This window comes from Psittacula echo (genome assembly GCF_963264785.1).
Source record: "Psittacula echo genome assembly, chromosome: 6".
Lineage (NCBI taxonomy): Eukaryota > Metazoa > Chordata > Aves > Psittaciformes > Psittacidae > Psittacula > Psittacula echo.
In genome coordinates, this window is record NC_137743.1 from 46,581,310 (window position 1) to 46,605,134 (window position 23,825).

General features: G+C 40.4%; 1 protein-coding gene across 1 annotated transcript; it reads right to left on the minus strand.

The window, feature by feature from the left end:
• Nucleotides 1-762: 762 nt before the first annotated feature.
• MACROH2A2 (macroH2A.2 histone) lies at nt 763-22,717 on the minus strand (the record flags this gene model as incomplete). The annotated part of the gene is made up of 8 exons (XM_080621060.1): nt 21,897-22,717; nt 14,135-14,241; nt 12,575-12,772; nt 10,544-10,654; nt 9,019-9,118; nt 8,004-8,093; nt 5,820-5,994; nt 763-928 (listed from the first exon to the last, which is right to left on the minus strand). The coding sequence occupies exons 1-8, from the start codon at nt 22,066-22,068 to the stop codon at nt 763-765; spliced, it is 1,119 nt and encodes a 372-aa protein (XP_080477186.1). The 5' UTR covers nt 22,069-22,717.
• Nucleotides 22,718-23,825: the final 1,108 nt, after the last annotated feature.

A 23,825-nucleotide genomic window follows, 5' to 3' on the forward strand; every position in this document is an offset into this window, starting at 1 on the left:
ACTCAGCAGAGTATAATGCAGCTTTGTGTTAACAGCTCCATGGCAGCTATAATGATTGTGCTTACACCACTACACTTCAGCAAAATAAGCTGGTTAGTTGTGTGCTAAGTGTGATACAGCAAGCATTCCATTACAGATGCTGCTGCCTTTCTTTTTTTTTTAAAGGTGAACAATTCCCAGGGCAGAAGTAGGTTTTATAACAATAACCACACTTGACACATCTCTTTCTTCTTTTCTTATAAAACAAACAAAATCACCATGAAATACCCTCAGTAATTACAGAGATTATTGTGAGTCAAAAGCAAAACAGAAGCTCCTCATGCATCACTTCCAAATCCTTTTCCGCTCTCTGTGGGCTGGAGGCAGAAGTTTACCATCTACCCTCAAGGGAGGGGAAAAAGGAGCAGAACATTTTTAAGAGCTTTCTTTAAAGTGTGTGTGTGTGAAAAAATCATCACTACAAACCTAAAATGAAGTTACTTTTTAAAAACTTCTAGACTAAAATAACAAGGGACACTAAGGTCCTGAAAAGAGATGGTAACTCAATTGCTTAAGGTGATATAAATGGCTAGAGGATGCTGATAGCATGAAGAAATCAGACTAAGCCCCTCTCATCTCTAGTCACAGCTCTTCATCAAGTCACAACACATCACACTGCTACCACTCCCCCTCCTCATCACATTGAAAAAATAAAACCCACCTCTAATGCTTTTAATGCTACTCAAGTTTGTTGAAAAATAAAGTTTCATTTGGCTGTCATTGCTACTTTGTGTCTAGCTTGGCCATTTCTTGCACATAGATGCCAATACTTTCACTGTCGAAGAGCAGAAAGTAAATGTTCTTCAAGGAGGAAGAGCTGGTGCCGTCAAAATGGGTGGAAATAGCTCTTAGAGTCACCTGGGCTGCCGTCTGTTTTGGGAAGCAGTTTCTATGTGGTAGGGGAAGAAAACAGAACAAGTGAGTGTCAGTCACCTGTGCAAGCATTATGCACATGTGATGCTGAAAGGAACAAGCCACAGCTGTACCAACTACAGGCTGCTGTTAGTCAGATAGTCCCATCTGCAGTTTTGCTATGTGTAAATCCTAGAAGAAAGCCCAAGGTTTTGATAGCAGTATTCATCTGCTGCTGTATTAGTTTCCTTGCTGGCACAGTTACTCTCTTCTTTTTCTTCTACTTTCTATAGCAACACAAAGATTTTTAGTGCCCTCGCTTAGAGTTAAACTTTTCCATGCTGTGCTGGGCAGGGATGCCCAGGGATGATTAATTTGTAATCAAGGGATTTTTAATCAAGGGATGATTATTTTTTGGTTGGAAATTGAAAAATAGAAATACATCAACTACTTAGCTGACTTCCTCATGCTGTCATTAAGAACACTTCGGTTGAGACTTCAGTGAAAATAGTTGAGATATAGCCCCAAGCCAAATTAAGGCCAAGTCTCTTTAATTCATTCATTTTGATGGTAATGATCTCTAACCTACAATTTGAAAACTAGAAGCTACCAGTCTCTACAGTAAGTGGACTTTTCAACTGTGTTGACATCTCTTGAGCCACCTGGCCCATATCCTTGAGATTCAAATTTCTTGGCAGCAGCATTTTTTCCATCTTAATAATTCTCATACTCCTTTTTCAAGTTGTCCTGGGTTCAGCAGTAGCAGTCATTTTTCTCCTTCTTAGTAGCTGGTGAACCCAGGACACAAGTCACAAAACCATTCAGCTGCAACGCAGTTCCTTCGTCCTCATCTCCACGCTACAAGAAAACCGCATGACAGTGTATTGCGAAGAGCACAGTTACTATGAAGTGCTTTGCACAGAATCATAGAATCAGCTAAGTTGGGAAAGACCTTTAAGATCATCAGATACAACCATTACCCCATGACTACCAAGACCACCACTAAATCATGTCACTGAGGGCCTCATCCACACGGTTTGTGAACCCTTCCAGGGACAGTGATTCCACCACTGCCTTGAGCAGCCTGTTCCAATGCCTGATCAACCTCTCTGTGAAGAAATTGTTCCTAATACCCAGTCTAAACCTCCCCTGGCACAGCTTGAGGCTGTTACCTCTTGTCCTATCGCTTGTTACTTGGGAGAAGAGACAGATCCCCAGCTCACTGCAACCTCCTTTCAGGTAGTTGTAAAGAGTGATAAAGTCCCCTCTGAGCCTTCTCCAGACTAAACAACCCCAATTCCCTCAGCTGTTTCTCCTAAGACTTGTTTTCCAGACCCTTCACCAGCTTTGTTGCCCTTCTCTGGACCCGCTCCAGCACCTCAATGTCTCTCTCGTAGTGAGGAGCCCAGAACTGAACACAGTATTGGAGGTGCAGCCTCACCAGTGCCGAGCACAGGGGGATGATCGCTGCCCTGGCCCTTCTGGCTGCACTGTTGCTGATACAGGGCAGGATGCTGTTGGCCTTCTTGGCTGCCTGGGCACAAGCTGGCTCATTTTCAGCTGTCAGTCAGCACCCCCAGGTCCTTTTGTGTAGATCAGCTTTCCAGCCACTCTGCCCCAAGCCTGTAGCATTCGATGGGATTCTTGTGGTCTAAGTGCAGGATCCATCACTTTGCCTTGTTGAACCTTATACCACTGGACACAGCCCATCAATCCAGCCTGTCCAGATCTCTCTGTAGAGCCTTCCTACCCTCCAGCAGATCAGCACTCCCACCCAACTTGATGTCATCTGCAAATTCACTGAGGGTCCACTCAATCCGCTCATGCAGATCATCAATGAAGATATTAAACAATACTGGCCCTAACATCTCAATGAGGTGAGGGACACCACTAGTGACTGGTCGCCAACTAGATGTGACACCATCTACCACCACTCTTTGGGCTTGGCCATCCAGCCAGTTTTCAGCCCAGTGAAGAATATATCTATCCAGGGCACGAGCAGCCAATTTCTCCAGGAGAATGCTGTGGGAGACAGTGGCAAACACTTTAGTGAAGTCCAAATAGACAATGTCCACAGCCTTTCCCTTATCAACCAGGTGGGTCACCTTATCACAGAAGGAGATCAAGTTGGTCAAGCAGGACCTGCCCTTCATTAACTCACTTATGATCATCTGCTCCATGACCTTCCCCAGCACTGAGATCAGGCTGACAGGCCTCTAGTTTCCAGGGTCCTTCCTTCCTGCCCTTTTTATAGAGAGGTGTCTCTCTTTACATAAAATTCTGACTGGTATAATACTGGGCAGAATTTCAAGAACTGTTCTACAGTTTGGACTTGATGCTCATCTAATGAAATACTCTGCCTCACAGTATGTTCATACTTAGGAAGGTCTCCACATTGTTCTTCCTGTCTAACACTAAACAGATTTATTGAGTTAGAAAGCATCACTTCCTGAAGTGATCCATGTGTGTGTCTGTCACTGACATCTGGAGAGAAGGACACACTCCTGCATCGCCTGCTGGAGTTTCTCTGCTGCCTGACAATGCTTGTAATAGTTTTGCTGATTTTGTACAACACTGAAGAGTGTCAATACAGTGCTTGCTACGTGAGCATGTAGGAAGCCACGTACCTTGAAGAGCCTGGATGAGACTTTACTGGAACATACTGAATTGTTTGAAGGTGATTTAAGACACAGCTGAGGTTTCAGACGGGTCTTTGGGTATAACTCTGCTGGCTGTTCTGGAGTTTAATGCCTCCTATTTAGATTCTACTGCATGATAATGCTCCAGATAAAGTTAGATCTATGCTCAAAAAAACCAGCCAGCACAACCTAGCCCGTGTCCTTCCTCTGAGGCAGGATTACACATAACTTTTCTGATTCTGAAAAAAGTTTGTCTAACTTATACTTAAAGATCTTCAGTGATGGGTCTACATCAGAATATACAGATAAGCCATTCCAGTGCCTAACAATCCTTACACTTAAAAAATTATGGCATTGCTTTTAATAGCATCCAGAGCAGCCTTTGCAGTGTTTTTCACCACTGTCATGTGCATTTGGTTTTTTTCTTTTCTAAGGTTAGTACCACTGACTTCCAACTCATTTTTATGCTAGTGATTTCAGATACTTATCATACTTGTGTGTGTATATAGAGATATATATTAAAAACCATCCAAAAAGAGCTTGTAAACTAGTCAACAATAACTGCCTTATCCATATTCAGTGTAATCCAAATGAGTACTAGCATACATATTTTCCTATTTTCAGTCTCTGGACAGCATCTGCACCAACCCAGCTAGTATGCCTTTCTGGCAGCAAGCTATCAAGCTATCAGAAAGGACTTTTTGAAAATGTTTTTCAGTTAATTTATATCTGCTTCACAGCACAAGTAATTTCATCTAAACTGCATTTCTCTACTTTTTACTGACAAGATCATAAAGGTGAAAAGTCGTGGCACAATCGAGTATCCCAACAAAACCAGCATGTTGTGATTCTGTGATTTCTTGTGCAGACATGTAGGTGGAATAACATGACAGCAAAACCATTAAGTATTATTTGAAAAACAGCCTTTTTTCAAACAACTTCAAGGTTCTTTGATAAAGTGTAAACCAGCAGCATCTGGTAAGACTTACTCTATTTTCAGTTAGCAGGAGTAATTGTAAGAGCAACAGAGAGTGAAATAGAACTAAGCAGCAGAAGGATCTGGGCTAATACTAATGGTTCAAGACTGGATTATTCTTAGATATTGCTCAATGGAGACATGAGACTCATACAGACTATTTCTAGTGGCATTTAAAACTATAGTTCAGTTTTTTATAGTTCAGCTGAACTTTATTATTAAAGAGCTGTAAAATTGTTCATCACATTTTGCTTTGACAACATTATAAAAAAGATATGTGTATAAAGGAAGAAAAAGCATTAAAAATTATACTGCCCCTCTATTTATTCTTTTATCCTGATCCATAAAAATATTATTATGACTTGTAAAATATCTCTGTAAAAATTGCATTTTCACCTCCTGTGTATTCAGTGATGTGTGGCGATTTGACTGGTCAAAATGTTGTTTTACTTTCATTTTATTCATTGCAGGGCCAACACAACTGCACTATACTACATGCTCTACTCTTTGGGCATTACTAACAAAATCAGTAGTTACATTTCAAATTAAATGTGTGTGAACTACAATACGAAATTACAAATTCTGTAGCTAGCAGGGCTTGTGTTAAGTTTTCTTGTGATCAGAGACCAAGCAACATTAACAAAGTGTCAGCTTAAAATAAATAAATAAATAAATAAATCCTTTGGATTTCTTAGTCAAGCACATTTCATTTGCTAGTTATTGAGAAAGAAATGTGTAATTTCATAGCTGGTTTCATAGTTCGCTTTTTAAAGCAGAACTATATTTCAGAAACATTTTCTCGAAGAGAAGATTTTCTTTGTAAAGAAAACATCTTGTGTGACTAGTCTGTTCAATATATATCCTTAGGATGACTTAAGTGAACACCCCACATTTACCTAGCACAGGCTGCATCACTGTTATTTGCCTTCAATCTTATGCTGATATAAACTTACTAGTACAAATGTAGTTTTAGTAAGATTCCTCACAGCAAAATGAAGGAACATAAAAACAGAGGTGGTGCAGGCCCATAATAGAAGAATGAAAATTACTGCCCAACAATAGAAAACACAGCAAGTCCACCCAGCTCTCTTGTGAGTTAGCTAATTTCTATAAAGGCTTTCTGGTCATTCCTTGCAAACACTGCACTTCAAACTCCTTTAATCTGGAGAAGCCTGGTGTCAGACAGCAACCTGCAACAGCCCTCTCTGGAAGCCACAGACCAGAGTGTACCTCTTCATCACAGCAGCAGCTCTGACAGTGAATTATACCATTGCTACATGATACAGAATCCTCCTATGCAGAACGAGTCATACCTGCCACTGGGAAATGGGGGGAAAGCCACGGACTTCAATTTCTTGTCTTCTGCAGCTGTTAAGCAGTTCTTTACAGTCTCTTCAAGCTGCTCTTCACACTTGTCTGAGCCCCACTGTGGGATGTGACAGTGGATGACAAACTTTGCTGCTAGGCCGCTAGACTGAGTAAGTGCAGCTAACACAAATGAAAATACAACATTTAGTTTTGAATGGAAACCACCCTGCAACGACCTCTCAATCCAACATACTTTCCTAATTACATCACTTCTCCAAAGAAATACATTAGGAATTAAAATATGCCACAATGGCTCACTTGTAATCATAATATGACTGTCTCATCATTACTTTTTTGATCACTTACTGTTTTTTTGGAAACGAAAGAACACAGGGTTCATTTGGTTAACACACAGTTAATAATATTTTTTAGCTTTCTCATTCAGCATGCCTCTGGATTTGTTTTATGCAATGTATCAAAACCTTGCACTGAACACGGTAACACTGATCCCCCACCAGGCATTTCTGCAGTGCTGTCACAGCCTTATCTGAATGCTTTTCACAAATACCTGCATCAGCATTACAGCTCCAGAGTGTTAGGAAGTAAATACTCAGACCCACTTCACAGTTGGGTAAGTTCAGACAACAACATGAAAAATCAAAGATGTTTGCTGAAAGTCTCCATGAGTTATGACCAATTAGGAAGCTAGATTAATTTTTCAGAAAGCCTAATATCAGTTTGCTTTTGCTGCAATTGCGACCATTATCACTTCTGGAAATGTAGGTCTTGGGAATCCCAGGTTAAACACCCCAAAATTAGCTGTGCAATTAAAGCCTAAGGATGAAAAACTTGGATTTATTCATTTGTACACCATCACACAGGAATTCTGTGGCAGGCACAGAGGAATTCTGTCTAATGCTTCACTGTGCTACTGAAATTTCAACCAAAGAGAAACGTCAGGCCTTTACCGATAGGAATCAAACTGACTGAAAACAACACAGGTATCCTGTGAGCAGCACTTGAATTCAAGTCCACTGATTGGAGCTCAAGTGTTTGCAGCAGATCTGCAGTGATTAACAACAACTTATTATCACTTGCCCCCAAAACAGAAGGGATAATTTCAAATACAGCAACAAAATGCAGTGCTTGAGAGAGAGTACATTTTCTTATCTATTAAACTAAGATTATCTTCCTTCCTGGGACTGCCTTAATAGCATAACAGGAATCTATTATCCAGTTAGGTAGTGATTTTGACAGAGAAAAGTAGTTTACTTTGATGCTGAATGCAAAAGTGAAACAAAACATCTTGTACTAAAATTTCCCTGTCATTTAAGACTATAAAACGAGGCTACTCACTTAGGAAATTTCCAAAACTACACTATTTAAAGCATTTAGTTTCTTGAGTATTGAGATACCAAGCCAAATAGGCACTAGAAGATACACTGTAACTTCTTTCTACCTGCCTTCCAGCCACCTTCCACCCCTTTATTTTGTTTTAATTGCTTTAATTTGTCCACAAAGGAAGGAGGAAGGTGTATAATCTCAAGTCCCAAACAATGCACTGCTACAGATGTGTATTTGAAGGGATACATATTGATATGTATTTGAAGGGAGCTCTTCAGTAATTTGTATTTCTGTAATGTAGCTGTAGTGCCTGGGAGAAGTGCTGCAACTGCTCTTCCAAAAAGCATGCCAGTTTCAAGATCGTATCACATCTTTATTGGTTTTCAAAGTAAGGTAATTATTTGCATTATAATCAAATATGCATAAAGCAAAGTAATTTATAAACTACCACTGTGCTTATACCTCGTATGTTAGACTGAGAGCCATTTCTGATTGTCACTACAGAATGCAGCATGAACAGGACAGGAAAGATGGCACATAGATGGCAGCACAAGTTTTCCTTAAATTTTGGACTCCCACAGACAGAAACTGCCTAAGATAAAATAATCAATCTGCTGTAACTTATGGTAGCACCTAGAAGCCCAAAGACAGAATCCGCACAGGACACAGGAATCCAACCCTCTCCTCCCCCCAAGCAGGCTGTCCATATCAGCAAGAGCTTCAAAACAGAAACATTTACATCACATAAGCAAAAGCATGTATATAACCAAGGACAGGTCAGAACGTCCAGACAAAAGAACATAGAAATAAGCTGTTTCCAAAAGAGAGAGTACTGTCCTTTTTACCTTCAGCAACTTCCAAAGGTCCTTGAGATTTGCGAAGCTCTTTCACCGTTTCTAAAAACTCCTTCCCTCCAGCCTTTTCCAATGCCTTGCCTGCAAGGACACAGAGCAAAAGGCCTTGGCTTCAAAGTATCAAAGTGAGAAAAACAACTCTATTTAAAAGACGAACACTGCACGCACATTATCCTGCTCCTCTCTATCAGCAGCAGCTGTTATTTAGACTTACCACTCTGTCCACCCATAGATGAAGTTTACTTTCTACTGGCTTTGAAAACCCTGTATGTTATCACTGGAAATCACTTTAATATAATTATCTGTAAGAAGACTATCTGACTTATGGCTAAAATAGTGAAGAAAGGGTCTTTCAGGACTCAGATTTGCGGCCTCCAAAATTTAACTCAACATACGCACCCTACTACTTTCTGAAATAAGCACAACTGGGATGCCACTGAATGTCTTGATGACTGATTATATAAAACACTGTTCCAAAAGCCTGCTACTAGGTTCTGTGCCTCTCTCTGCAACTCACTGAATATCGTTTTTACTCCCTCTTGCTTCAATTTCCGTATGTGTACGCCAGCAGTAACAGTATTTCATTATTTCACATGAGCAGTATTAGGTTTTGTGCATAAGTATTTCTAAAGTATGTAAAATCCTACAATGAAACGCATAACTAGAAGTGTTATTAATATCTAATTTTGACATGGAATTTTCAGAGGCAAATGTACAAATAATCCAGTACAGACCACAACAATTATTATTTACACCTTTGCTGCTCATGTGCTTCAACAAATTAGCTGTGTTTTGATTGCTGTAAGGCATCATTAAAAATAGATAAATTAGTGATTAGCCTGTTATACCTAGTCAGATCCAGCCTGATTTTCAGAAGTTTTGTAAGTGATATTTTATGGCCTGGGGAAGATTCAGATGAAACAGGATGGGATCTCAGCAGTCAGCTAGTAGACCAGCTACTGTTCCAACTCTAGATCTGTTTTTTCTGCTTGTAGCAAAGCCTCACCTATTTCCTCCTTGAGGTCTATTTCAGCAGTTGTAGGGTGAACAATGCCTTCTACTTTCATGGAGCCAATATGGCTGATGTCACTCTGTGTCAAAGAAAGCTGTAAAATAATACAGGGGAGTAAAAAACAAAAGTAATGTTAGTGTGAAATAATTTTCATACAAAACCACTAAAATGAAAGAGGGCTGGATTCAGTCTTTCAGAGCTCAGTAGCTTTATCATGGTCAGTATGTGCGATTCTGATTTTTAGCCATTAATTAATTAATTTTTACACCACTTAGAGTATTTTGCGATATGCCCACAGCTTAGGAGGGCATCCGGAGGAAGTGACTGCTAGAAAAATTCATGCTCTAGCATCACACTTTAAAAAGAAAAGGAGAACTCTGGAAACGCTTTTGCTTCAAGAAAAAAATAGTAATATTAAAAAGCTTTTCTCCTGTCAAACCATTTGCCCCCAGTAAACTACTGTTGGGGGCTCAGAAGAAGGGCTGACCACTATCCTGATCTATAAAGGCTTCACCACCCGAGTAATTAATTACGCTTTCAGTTCCTGGCATAAATAAGGAATGCTTTACCCACCCAAGCATGTGGATAAAAATAACGAGTAAGACTTTACAGCTGCTAAACATGTGCCCAGCACACCTCACTTCTTCCAAGGTACACTGCAGTACTTAAATCCTAACCAGAACAATCAGCACTGCTCATTTTAGAGAAGAAAGCACACAGATTTTAAAGAATTTAGGACAGAACTGAACAGAGGAGATCCAAGTTTTGTCTGCCTAGCCAGAAAACTGCTTTTAGCAATCTTCTGGATTTAGTATGTGTCTAGCCCATTCTAGACCACTGCTTCAGCAAAAGAAGAGTTCAGTCCACCTGATCCCATAAGCTCTGCTTCATACAACAGGGTAGACATCAGTAGAGGGGGCTTACAGAAGCAGTTTCCGGAAAAATACTTTTTCCAGATGACCTTACTATTGGAAATAATAATGATATTAAAAAATCTTGACTATACCTCCATAGTTAAATCTGTAAGAAAAGCTCCAGTTTCATTCAGAGGGTCCAAAAACTAAAGAAGGCAAAAATCCCTCTTCTTCTTGGTGAGAACAGAGGAAAACCAAACAAAACAAAAGGACATACAGTAGGCTGGACACCAACGACATGCAAGCATTTTGGTGGGGCAGTTTTGTAATTCTAAGTAAGGTGTCCCTGTCTGTGCTGAGATGGAGAAGTAGGCACGCCCTGCAGCTCTGGTGAGGTTCTCAATTTGAACTTGAATTTGAGAGAGTAGCACCACACAGCCCACTTTCAGATGGAGCTCCTAGGCTTCTGGCACAAACCAACATGTGGAAGTTCTGGGTGACTTCCCACTTCTGGACCTGGCCCAGAAATACTCTTTTATAAATAATAAATTTGGGACCGCTAAGGGAGAATGTAGAGGTTTTATACCGGTGTTATATCAAAACCATGCTTCCATTTATGCTAGGCTCCATTGCTCTGATCCAAATCTGTTATAACTTTGTATTACCTTTTGTCCTGGCACAAGACTCTTGGAGGACAAGATAGTGAAGCCATCCCCAGGTCCATCTTCAGATGTTGAATTTGAAGCTCCTTCTTTTTCATTGTCCTTTTGTTTGTTCTATTTGAAGGAATTAAAAAACAAGAACTCTCAAAGGAAAAAAATAATAAAAATCAACATTTTACCATTATTCAGAAATCGATAGATTTTATCAGTTACTATACATCTCATCTTTTTGGATCAATATATTATTCATAGCTTTTTAATCCCCAAAGACTATGTAACAAGAAGTCTTTCTTGTTTATATAATGCTAAAACATCAGTGGCTCATCTGAGGCATTACATATGTTTGTAGTCGCATTAAGAGTCAGTGCGTCCACATCCATCTGCAGTTTTATTAACAGTTAAGGTTTTATTTATGGTTGGGGGTGTGCTGGTTTATTTTTGCTGCTAATAGAGCAGAGCTTGTACTAAATCAAACTTAGTAATTTAGTAATCCACTCAAACGGTCTGATCTGAAGGGGAAAAAAACCAACTTCATGATCTAAAAACCCCCATAAGTTTCAGCTAATAATTCATAGATCTGAATCTATATTGAGAGGAGCAAGCCATCATACCTACATACAAGCATGACAAGAATGACAAAACAAAATAACTAATAACTGAACTTTGAATGCAAAGTCCCATTTGTGGGACATACCTCTTCATGCAGGCTAGCTCCAGGAGTAGCAAATCTGCTTCTACCAGGACTGCAGAAACATCACACGTCCTTCAGTATTTGCTTTAAGGTATGTTAGGAAGGTAACTCAACAAGTTCCCAACAGTGCATGTGCACAATTCAAAGTAAGGTGGTAGCCGAGACCAGTACACAGGGGCATCCTATTAAGCAACTCTGTTTTCTTTTAAAAAGTTGTTTCTGGATATTCTCAGCTATGGAAATGTATTAAAGCCTAGAGGCATCCAGAAAGATATGTTTAACACAAGTTTAAAAATCTTAGGTCAAAGCTTAATATCATTTAATCCTACCTAATTAAAAAAGTAGTGTTTTAAGATGCATGCACTGGAGCACTGATCTGATTACTGCTTTACCGAATTAAACCAATTTGTACGGTGACAGAGGATTAGCAATTGGAAGGGAAGGTGCAGTGGTCAAGTTCTGATGAATTTCTTCTTGCAACTCTTTTAAAAAAAACATTAACAACAGCACACCTAAGAACATATGAAACAAAGAGCTTGTCAAAATGGATGTTTATGTACCATGTTGAGACAAGCTCTCTGCATAGTGAAAAATCTTCAACAGCAACCCAGTAAGTGTACAAGGCTGAAGGTGCAACACGTCTCAAGTAGAAAATGTTTTAAAATACAGCTTCCTTTGTTTAAAGGCTAGAGTTCACTGCCACACAGTGTGGAGATGAAAAGATTCTAAACTGTTATCAAGAAAGTATTGCAAAGGGTGACATGCAAAATCTAAAAAGCTCCCCTCAAAGCTTTAAAAGCTTTTGTTATGAAAATTGATTAAAATACTGTTTGCCTTTATTTCTAAAATTTAGAGAAAAAACAACCCTGTTGTCTCTATAGTTTGGAGAAGAGGAGACTGAGGGGGGACCTTATTAGTGTATATAAATATATAAAGGAGGAGTGTCACGAGGATGGAGCCAGGCTCTTCTCAATGGCAAACGATAGGACAAGGGGTAATGGGTATAAACTGGAACACAAGAGATTCCACTTAAACTTGAGAAGAAACTTCTTCTCAGTGAGGGTGTCTCCTTCTCTGGAGACATTCAAGACCCGCCTGGACACATTCCTGTGTAACCTTATCTAGGTGTTCCTGCTCCGGCAGGGGGATTGGACTAGATGATCTTTTGAGGTCCCTTCCAATCTCTAACATACTGTGATACTGTGATACTGTAACTCCTACCTCCCATTTCTAGCTGTTCCAAACAATGCTGAAGCACTAATTTATCCCTCCTAATAATCTTAGTCAGTTTTGATCCACTTCCTCTCCCACCCTCTGAAATCCCATGTCTGCCTCATGCTTACCTTTTTGGGTGTCCGGGCCTTGGTAGATTTTGCTTTCTTCCCACTCTTTTTGTTCACCACCGTTTTCCTTCCCTTCTTCTCAGGAGCAGGTGAAAGGATGGTCTCAGATTTGCCTTTGGCACCCCGTTTCTTGGCTAGAAGCTCTGGCTGAATTCTGGGCAGGACACCTCCACTTGCAATAGTCACACCTTTGAGCAACTGCAAGGAGAAGCAGTGTAAAGAAGCACATTACAGATTCTCTTAGTTGGCACTCAAGCTATTTTTTGCCGACTACATTACACATATGCAAGTAGACCCCACACTTCCTACAGCATTGCCCCTTTATCATGAAGAAAACCAACAAACAAATCATTAAGGGGAAAATGCACACCTATAAAATGCCTGGCAGTGACGGTGAGGTCAGCCAGGACATCACTGAGAACTCCATTACTTCACTGATCCCTCTTCCACTGCTAGTCTTTCTGCATACCTTTCTTCACACGCAATGAGTGAGGGTAAGAGAAGGTAAGTGCCTGCAGGCTACTTAAAAACAAAACCAAAACAAACAAACAAAAACACAAACCCAAACAAACGAAAAAAAAGGCCATGTTTGCACCACAGTCCTGCTCAAAGGACTGGTTGTAGATCCCTTTGGTAGGGAAACAGACTCAGTGAAAGCAAGCATGAGTCTCAAGAACCTGCTTTGCAAAGGCGAACAACAGGAATGGGCTGTGATATTATGTAGTGGACAAAGTCTGGCTAACTCCTAATGGACATCATTAGATCTAGTCCTCAGTTTACAGGCCAGTGACCAGTGCCACAGAGCAGGGACTAGGCTAGTAGTACTAGCATGCTTTTCCCTCTCTTGGCCTCTGTTTTGACTTTTCAGTCCCTCTGACTGGGAACAGGGCTAGATGACTTCATGGGCACCACATTTTCATTATTTAAAGCAGTCAAATAAAGTGCAGGAATCTTTTAAGGTGTGAATGATATACATCTTCACATGAGGCCAAACAAGATGACATACTCTGATGCTGATGGAACCTTCCCAGTATCCCTGAATGCTGCAATTCACAGCCCATGCCATGATGTCTCTTCTCAGTTAAGTTCAGCAGAAGTGATCCGCAGAGTCAGAGCACTGTAAACCACAGTCTGGTTGCTAATGGGGCTTGGGCATACGAACAGGGAGGCAGCCCTGGAGGGAGCAATAGTGAGTGAGTGAGCCAGATCCCTACCCAAAATGGGCCTCTCAGCCAACGTAACAAAACACACACTTCTACAACTTCTGAGAAAAGGTCTTCCGTATGGCACATTTTCTTTAAGTATTGGATCTCCCAGAGGAAAAAATTAAGCATCAAGTTCACCCACTTCAGTAGGACTCACAGGCTACAAAAGAAGCAAAATCTGTATCAGAGAATTTAAAATATCAGAAAACCTCCTTTTTTTGTCTGCTTTTATTGAAGTGGGCACAATCTTCTTGTCTTCTGCTGCAATAATTGTGTTCTTATTCATGTGTCAGACTAAACTGTTTCTAAACTTCCATGATACCAGCTTCATTCATGCCACAGCACTGAAATGTACCTGATTCAGTTCCTCATCATTTGCAACTGCCAGGAGGATGTGTCTTGGGGCAATTCTTCCTTTCTTGTTGTCTCGTGCTGCATTTCCTGCTAATTCTAGAATTTCAGCTGTAAACACATTGAGATAAAAATAAGTAACAAAAATACAGTTTATGTACACCCTGTATACACATTTTACATTCCTTCTTCATATCCATTTGCCTTCGCAGGGGTGTTTCTTGCTTTAAATGGTCTTTGCTACAGAAAGGCAGAAACCAAACCACACTCCATATATTTGTAAATTGATGTAAAATCATTTGTCCTTCCTAATTCCCTAAAGGATAGCTAGCAGAAAATATGCTAAGGTCGCAGAACTTTTTACAAGTGCCAAGTTAGAAAAAAAAAAAAAATCACCCTGTAAGAATGTACATCAGCAGTGCACAATGGAGCAATAGTCTATAAACAATAAAAGAGTAAAGCATGCAATGAAACCCCAAACCTAGTACAGACAGTTCTGACAAAACAGCAAGGATTCTCAGGACCAGGTAAGACAAAGACTGAGGTGCATTTAAAAAAGTACTTAGAAAGCCAACAAACCAGCCAGGCAATGCTGCTATTCTGCATTAAAGGGCATTGAAAATCTGTGAGAAGCTTCATTTCAGAACAAGATATAAGAAGTTTGACTTAGATGCAAGCAGAGACAACGTAAGAGCTTCAGAAAATGAACTATTGGTAGAAAGTTTCTCCTACGCCTCTGGGAACAGGAAGTCACTTCAAAAGTATTTTCTCTGAATTTGCAGTAATATTTATTCTGTGAATAGAGTCACTGAGCTTTTTCTAATCGTTATAGAGTGAACACAGACACATCTTTCTGAGCTTATTTGATCTGTAGCAGTATAATCACTAACTTACACAGTTTGGCTCCTACTCAGAAGTTACTTCTCATGTAAGAACTCTACTGAAACACTGAGAAGGAAGGAAGAAGTGAACGTTTTGCTCCAAGTAATCATAAAAATATTATTCACACCTTCTTTCATTTTAAAAGTATCCAGTGTCCCTGTCTTCTGTTTTTTTAGGTTTGTACTTATATAACAGGGATAAGAAAATTACAGCCCATCAGTGTCCTTTTAATGATATCTCACCCCTTTTTATAGGCTAAATAAAGAACTGTACCTATTCTTAAAAACAACTTTAATGAAAAATCTAGCTGAAACCTACATGATGCTCTCTGGCTAAAATTCAAAGGATTCAATATGAGGTTTAGTCCTCAGTTCATACAGGCTTTCAATTTCAGTCAGTTAGAATGACAAAAGTACATACTTGTCATCCAGTTTACTACACAGCATACATATTTAACTGAACGTTGAAAATGTAAAAGTCGTTTTTTAAAATCAAGCATATTCATGGTGAATTATTTAAGAAACAGCCAGAGTCTGTTGAAAATTTGAATAATTTTTCATGCCAAATTTCCAAGAAACACTATCAAATTTGCAAAGACAAGCACTTAACTGTTACAAAATAACAGAACTGTGGTTATGATAGCAAGGGCACTGCCATAAGGAAAAAGCAGTGTGTGATCGGACAGTCAGAAACAGTATCACACCACAAACACACTCTCTGCCTACATTAAAAGTTAAGGCAGCAACCTTGGCTCTAGCATTTCATAACTCTGAAGCATCTGACTTGGACTTCAAAGGAGGAGACTGAACAGAGATCCTGCATAAGCCAGCTATATTTACCCCAGCGGGGCTGCAGGGCTGGAAGTTTCAGACCCTTTTCCCAGACCTCTGCCAGTGGAGATAACACAGCAGCAGACAACAAGAACAGATAGCCATCCATTGTGCAGACTAGCATAAAGCAAGAAAAGAGACCCAGACTTCTCCAGTGGATTTTGCAGGTGTGTGCTGACAGCAGAGGAAAACCGCATTGGGGAAATAAAAAGGCAACACATACCTACCTGTGCAGTAACTGAAGTTCTTTCAGATGTGCCAAAAACACGCACATCCTGCTACCTGTGTGCTCACCCCAGTCCCCCAGGTTCTGGGTTCTTTGGCCAGCAGCATCCTGATGGTGCACTCAGATGTCCTCTGCCTAATGTTAAGAGCAAAAAACGCAGCACACTCAAATGCCAGCCATCTACCACAGGACAACAGAAAGAAGGGAATCCAAGGCAGAGATGATGGCAGATTGTGGAATATACCCATAACTTATCCAAGGATGCCAATTGTTTGCATAGGTGAATAATTGCCTTACCTCCCTCAAATGATTGTTTATATGCATACTTTTCTGACGCTGGAGGCAGGGACGTACAGTCTTAAGAATACAAAATGGCACTTGCAAAGTTCAACATCAAATCTGGAGGGTTCAGTTTTCACAGCCTCTGTTGGTAATAACAGATCCCTAAAGAAACTGCTTTACATTTCAAGTAGCTCCAGCTGAGGTTACCTACACTCTAAGAAGAGTAGTATAAGAATATAGGTCCTACAATAAAGTCCTGTACTATATCAAGCTATCTTGAAATCAGGCATCTTGATATTCGCAGACATGGTTTTACTTTATATGCTTTTAGCAGCAGGCATTAAAACCTAAAATAAAATTTGAAAGTAATCTTACTTCTGTCAAGATTCAAAATGCAGAAAAATGCCTGCTTTTGTGAAGTACTCAGCTGAACTGATAAGAAAAGTGTACAAGAACTACTGATAGCAGAATTGGAAAGACTGCAGACAGGTTATTTTCCGCTTCTCCTTCAGGTTAAATTGCAATGGTTCTTGTTAAGCTACCACATACAAATCTACCAGTAATACCTTTGCTATGAAAAGATGGAGTCCTTTGTCCTTCATTTGCAAGTGGAAAAGTATTTGCTTGATTTGTCTCTTGATGGCAGATGAGCACAACAGATAGAAGAGTATGGCAGTTGATGCTCTTTGAAGGAGGAAGTATTTGCTGGTGTTGCATTCTGCCCTAATTCAGAGAAGATGGCTTACCACTGACACCTTCCATGAGTTCCTCTGACCACCACACCATTCATATGTCTTCTGCTTTCTAATCAAGAGGCATCTGCATTCCTTGCCTACATTTTGGGAAGGTGCATTATGGGACACATGCAGTTGATGTTTGATTTAGAAGACAATGACTGCAGTTAGCCCCATGCTCACGCAGAGCATAGCCTGGCATGCATCTGTTGCAAAGTCTGTAAATCCAATGGGTTTGAGGCCCATTTTTCATGGAGTTTTAACTCTGAAGCCCGTAGAGCCCAACACTGTTCCAGCAAACACAGCCTTCTGGATAGGAATTAAACTGCACATTTGCAATATGATTTTCAAGCCTGAGATATAAAACAGCATAGAGAGATCAAGAGAAAAAAAGAAAAAAAAAAGCCTTAGAACACTGATGAGATCTTCCTCACATCCTCATCAGTCGAGGTCAAAGTACCTCTTTTTGAGACACACTGTGGTGATAGCTGGCATTTTAACAATGGGGTTGCTAAGCCAAAGCCCAGATTCGGCACTGATAATGTCTTTGGTGCTGCCACAATCAATTCTGCATACAAGGGAAAAACATAGGGATCTAGTGGCTCGTGACAAAAGAACTCGTACATAAGCCAAGAGGCAGTCTGAATCGTGTGGCATCCTGGAATAAAGATGCTCAAGACATACATGCACCACCCGGATGATGCTAGTCAAAAGACTTGGTGCTTCAGGGCAACACAACTATGGGCCATCAGCTGACCACATGCATAGTTGATAGCTCACATGAGAATTGCTGGACCATGCCAGGCCCTGGATGGATGCAATCAGACAGGTCTGGTCTTGTTTGACCCTTTCAGCTCCATACACCCAGCCATGACTTGCTTTCCCAGCTCCATAGGCTATTCTGCTTTCCTTGACAATCCACACCTGAAACTTCTATCTCAGTTGCCTTTCCTGGACAGTCTCAATCTCTCCTATCTACTCTTCTCAGTTGTAGTAATACTCAGGCTCAATCTTCCTTTTTAGGTTCATTTTCAGCACCCTCTCCATCCAGTCCTTCTCCTATGCCCCATTTTCCAACTTACCCTCCAGCATCCTGTCAGGATTTTTGGACACTCCTTCCCACTGGTCATCAGTTTAGCTTTCCATTCACGGCTCTGTCTCCAGCATCAGTATTCTTCTCCCATAATCATCATCTCCCCAGAAGGTTATGATCTGTTCTGTTCCCTTCTCTCACCAGTGTGGAACCTATTCCCAGTCTCCTAGTTTGTTTATTCAGTTTATTCAAGCCTGCCCTTCCCACCTCATGAACAGTAAGTAGGATTAGCCTTTCCTTCAACTCCTTTCTATTCATGTACTCCCTGCCATCAGTCCCAGACCCTCTTGCCACCCACCTGTGTGGCTTCTGTCTTCAAATCAGAAAGATTCCTCCCCTGTCTGCCCAGTACTGCTGAGACCACAGAAAGCCCACTCCCTGCTCAGTGCTGTGACCAGGAGCAGCCAGGGACAGCAGTGAGAGATGAAGTTCTTCTGAGCACCTGCAGCCATGGGCTGAAGCATGCTCAGCCACTGCATGTTCCATGAGCAATCCTGTCACATGTTGATGCTGAAAGATTGAGGCATGCTCTGTCACTCTAGGGACACAATGAATAGGCAGCCTGGGCAGCACCAGGCTCTGAGAGAGGCTGGAAAGTGCTCAGGGAGGACCAAGTCTTCGGAGATTTTAATTGTTAAAATCAAAGAAGTCTCTGCTGAGCATAAGCAACCTGTGCTTTTTCAAAGTTACAGCTTGGCCAAAGAGAGCAGATTTCTCTGAGATGGCAAAGACTACCATGCCCCTTTCGTAAAGCATCAAGTCTCTGCTCAAACACAGACAAGCACACAGGCATTTAGAGAAGTTCTCAGTAAAGTGTTAACATAGTAGAAAAATATGGTTTAACCTGCATCTGTGAAACAGTTACAGGACCAGACACCCTTACTCCCACCCTCCCAGGTCGAGGCTGAAGCAGTTCTCCTGTAGGCAGGCTTTCAGCCTGAGGAGCCATTTCATAGTTGCAACTCCGTGACAGAAAACTGGAATCTGTAATAGGAAGTATCAGATAAAGCTAATAAATGTTACCCATTTGGCATATAATACCCCTTTTGACAACAGCCTTGGAAAGCACATTTTGGTTCTAAAGGCTTCACAAAACCAAAGACTACATTCACACAAACGTAGAGGGTTTGATGTTGCAACAGTGGTTTTTAATTAAACTATCCACCTTTGTAATCTTTTCAAACAAAACTCTGGGTAGAGCACAGAAACTTTGGTTTGGAAAGACCACTATCCACAAGCAATAGGTGTTTGCTCAGAAACATGACTCCATCCTATTACAACATATACAGGGTTGGGACAAGATGGGGGTCTCTCTCTGCTGAGCCAAGCAGCTTAAAATAGCATTCCCTTACAATTTACACAGGCCCCCAGCCTACAGATCTAGCAATTTCCCTGCCTGGTTGACTACACATTCTTTTTCTCTAAAACAAAGTGTAGGCCCACACATAATCTGCCCTTACCATATTAATGATTTAATTCAAACCGCACTTACTAGCCAGAAATGGAGCCAAGATATACATTGTTCTAGTTCAGATAATAGGTAAAAAGTGCTGCACTGTGTGTTACAAAATGATTACTATAACTCAGTCTACAGTACCAAAGTGCTGCACATACTAGATGTGCTGTCGACAATTTATTATTACACCTTGTAATAATTGTCAGAGCTCAGAACAAATATCCCTAAATGTTTACACTAGAAACAACTTTGAATGCTATGGATCCCTGAGGAGTGGGAAAAGAAAAAAAAAAAAAATCCTCTACAGACTGAAGGCCAGCACAGTCACTCTGCAGCATGTCATTCGGTTACAGAAGTTACTGCAGTTTCAAAACCCCATGCAACATGGTTTTCATCTTGCAACACCCAGACCTCCCGAAGTCTGTAGATAACTTCTAAGCGATCCACAATTGATGATAAAGTAAAGCAAACACACCTTATTATAGAGAAATTCATATTTATGACATTCCTGAAAAAGTCTAAACTACCACTAGAAAATATAAGAGAGGTATATCAACAAGAACAAGATCAAAAAATCACTGTGGTAGAACAAGGGAGCTGCAAGATAAATCCTCCATCTCCACCTTTCCCCCAAGTCCCTGCAACTCCTGAATCACCCTTGCTGAGCAGCACTCTGCTGCAAACTCTGCAAGCTGAGCAGCACTTCATTGCAAACTGCAGCAAGCTCTCCCCAGTACAGCACAACTGCACCAGCTCCACTGAGAGACTTCTGCAGTTACAAGACTTCATTTTTAATGTATGAAACTGGATTGTGCAAATATGAGTATAGGTATGTTCTTAATGAAGTAAAATGTCTTCTCCAAAATCACTTTGAGAACTAATCTTTCTCAATGATCAAATAAACTTAGTATCAATGTTTTTTCTCACACAGTAAAACAATAAAATCAAATGAGTGGGAGAAACACTCATCATCTTGGATTCTGATTCTGCTTTTCAGTGTTTTGTTTTATTTTAAAACCAGCTCGTTTTCTGGACTCAGCTCTTGAGGGAGCTGCAGGTGAATATAAATGCGACCTTAAACATTTTGTTTGCATTTCTTTCACATAAGCAATACTTTTTCACTCCAACTCCAGAAGTAACCTCACAAAAAAAAACAAAACCCCAAACAAACAAAAACAAAAAATCAATACTCATCCTGCAATTAATCAGCAGAAACGTGGATGTTTCCATAACATGCTATTAGGCATCATCAGAAATCTAGTTTTAATAGTGTAATTATCACTATTTCAGAGTTTGAAAGAAAAGAGTACTTTTTATTGTCTGGTAACAAGAACAGGCTTTCATATGTGAGGAAAAAAAAAAAAAAGCAGTGTTTACATAAAGACTGCATGCTGTTATATGGCCAACCAGGCTCCATACAAGCTTCTTCCATGCCACTCTGGAATAACTACGCTTCTGAAACACAACTTACTCAGCTAATTTCATTCAGGCTTGTGACTCCTCATTGATTCTCTAATGCACCTCAGTCTTTATCTGTAACACCTAAATAACCTGAACCAGAATCCTCTCTGCACTGGGCTTTGTAACAATTTGCTAAGGTGCTATTTTCCACAATTAAATAAGAAACAGAGCTGATATGATCATAGGCCAGTGAAATATTACAATATACATCACAGTATATTGCAGTATATTGTATCAACATGTGACATCTGCCCCTTCCTCTGAGGTCAATTTCAGAAAGGGAGGGAAACCTCAGGGTATGTGGGAAGATTTGAACCCTGAAACACTTTTTTTATATACTTAGGCAAGCCAAATGAACAACCTCCATATTTCATAACACTTTACCACTGTTCTGCAAGGAGAAATGCAGACAGAGAAACAGAGTTTGCTCACTTAAAAAGCACAACAGGTGCACAAGGTGAGTTTGTGCTCTTTTCTCTTGTTGTATCCAGGTGTATCAAAAGCCTAATTCACATCAGTTTTCTCTTGGACGGAAACTACCTAGATGTGACTCATGACTCTGCAAAACAATAAAAACATAATCCTTCCAAGCATGGTGCCTCTAAAGGAGAAAATTTCCGTCCTCAGCTTCTTCAAGAAGCAAATTTATCTTCTTAACATTTGAAGTGAATTTCAACAAATCAGTGCTGCACTTGCAGAGCCTGAGTTTCAGAAGTGCTGAACACGTTCGTATCTCATTCCATGGATATCCCTGGCTTCTTTGTGTGTGATCAGCACTTCCAGGATCAGGCTCCTGGTTTACCTGCTAGGTACTCTATGACGGCTGCCATGTAAACTGGTGCTCCAACACCTATTCGGTACTTGTATGTTCCCTTCTTTAAGTAGCGCATCATTCTCCCCACAGGGAAAATGACACCTGCCCTGCTTGAGCGTGAGAGTTTGGACATTTTCTTTTTCCCACTTCGGCCCGACATCTTGCAGCTTTGTGCTTTTCAGTTGCTGGTGATTCTGAACCCCTTGCTACAATCCAAAAGCTGCAAGACAAAAGAAACAGGATGGGTGTTCAGCATGTGCGAAACAGCTTTATATATTATCTCATTCTTCCAGAAGAAAAAAATCCAAACCCATTCTCACTATCTATTCAAGCTGAGGCATTATTCATTAAAAGCTGGATAACTCAAACATTCGCTATAACTTGATTACTGCTCTTTTAGTGTAACAATATCACAGAAAAGTGGCTTGGATTATATATATGTATAAAAAATAATAAATAATATGGACATTAAATGAATTTAAGAAAAAAAACCCCACAGCAAAAACAAAACAACCAAACCAAAGCCAACACACAAAACCCCAACAAAACAAAACCAAATCACACCAGGGCAGATTTCCATGCTGATTGTTAAGTTTAGCAAGTTATAAACAGCTGAGAAGTACTGTCACAATGGACAGCATTAAAAAAACTGTAAACCAGAAACTGGTGCCACCTCTAAGTAGAGAAAAGTCGTACTGCTTGCACAGAAGATAAACCCTACCTACAAACACACTGCTTCTTCACAAGCCTTTTATATGGGGAATTTCACAAGCACAGCTGAAGCAGAGCAGCAGGCAAGCAGCTACGCTTCAAGCACCTCCCCTAGTGCTGCTCTGGCCTCAGTAACTGAGGGCCAGCTCACAGACTTCACTTTTGTAATTCTCCCAGGATGACCTTCACAGCAGCTCCCGGGACCCCAGAACCTTCCTCCACAGAGCAGAGAGGAGGTCTTTAATCTCTCATCTTAAAAAGACTGAATACCAGGTTTTTCTGTCCATCAAGCTCTCTGAAGGAACAAATCTCATTTTCTCCTTGTTTTTCTGGCAACTCTGAGATTGCTGGTAAACAGACAACAAACCCTGGTGTCAGCCATTCTGGTGTGCATGGGTTATAGTTACACCTCCAGCTTTCACCTGCAGTCAAATAATGGTGAAGTTTTAACTCTGTTTACAAAAATTGTTTTTAACTCCATTTCAATAGCTGCCCTGGTGGCCTAATTATGATCCTGGTTACTTCCCTGAAGTAAACAAAAAGCGTATCTGCCACAGATGGTATTTCTGTCAATGAAGGCATAGCTACTTAATTGTATTCATCCACCTGAATGAAACAAAAGAAGACTTGAAAAGCATTACGATAACTTTAGGGGATACTGTTCAATTTTATCATAATTTGCATTTCAAATAGCCTTAAAAAAAAAAAAAAGAGAGAAAAAGAGAGAAGTTGTTTGACATGACTGCAAGACCTTGGGAACAATTAACATTCAACCAAGAATCACACAGAAATCTGTCTTTCATTCTTAACCTGCTTATTAAAATCAAGTGCATATACAAAGAGTGTCACTTGTCCCATACGAAGCTAGACATGCCCAGAAACCACCTCATCCACAACACCCAAAGTCAAGGGTTGGTTACTAAGACAACCTAACTTGAACACTGGTTTTACTTACGATATCAAGGAAATAAAATCATCACAGGGCCTCAGGGATCTATAAAACCCTGGTGTGTCCTTGGTCCATCAGCCAGATAATGTTTTCTTTCTGCGTACAATATATCTTCTGGGCATGATAACAAAAGTTGGGAAAGATTATACCAGTAAACCTATCAGACACCTCAAAATTGATGTTGCTCACCATCCCATTCCTGCAAACTGCCAGCCTGGCATCATGAGCAGTGGTAAAAGAGCTCATGAACTGCCACT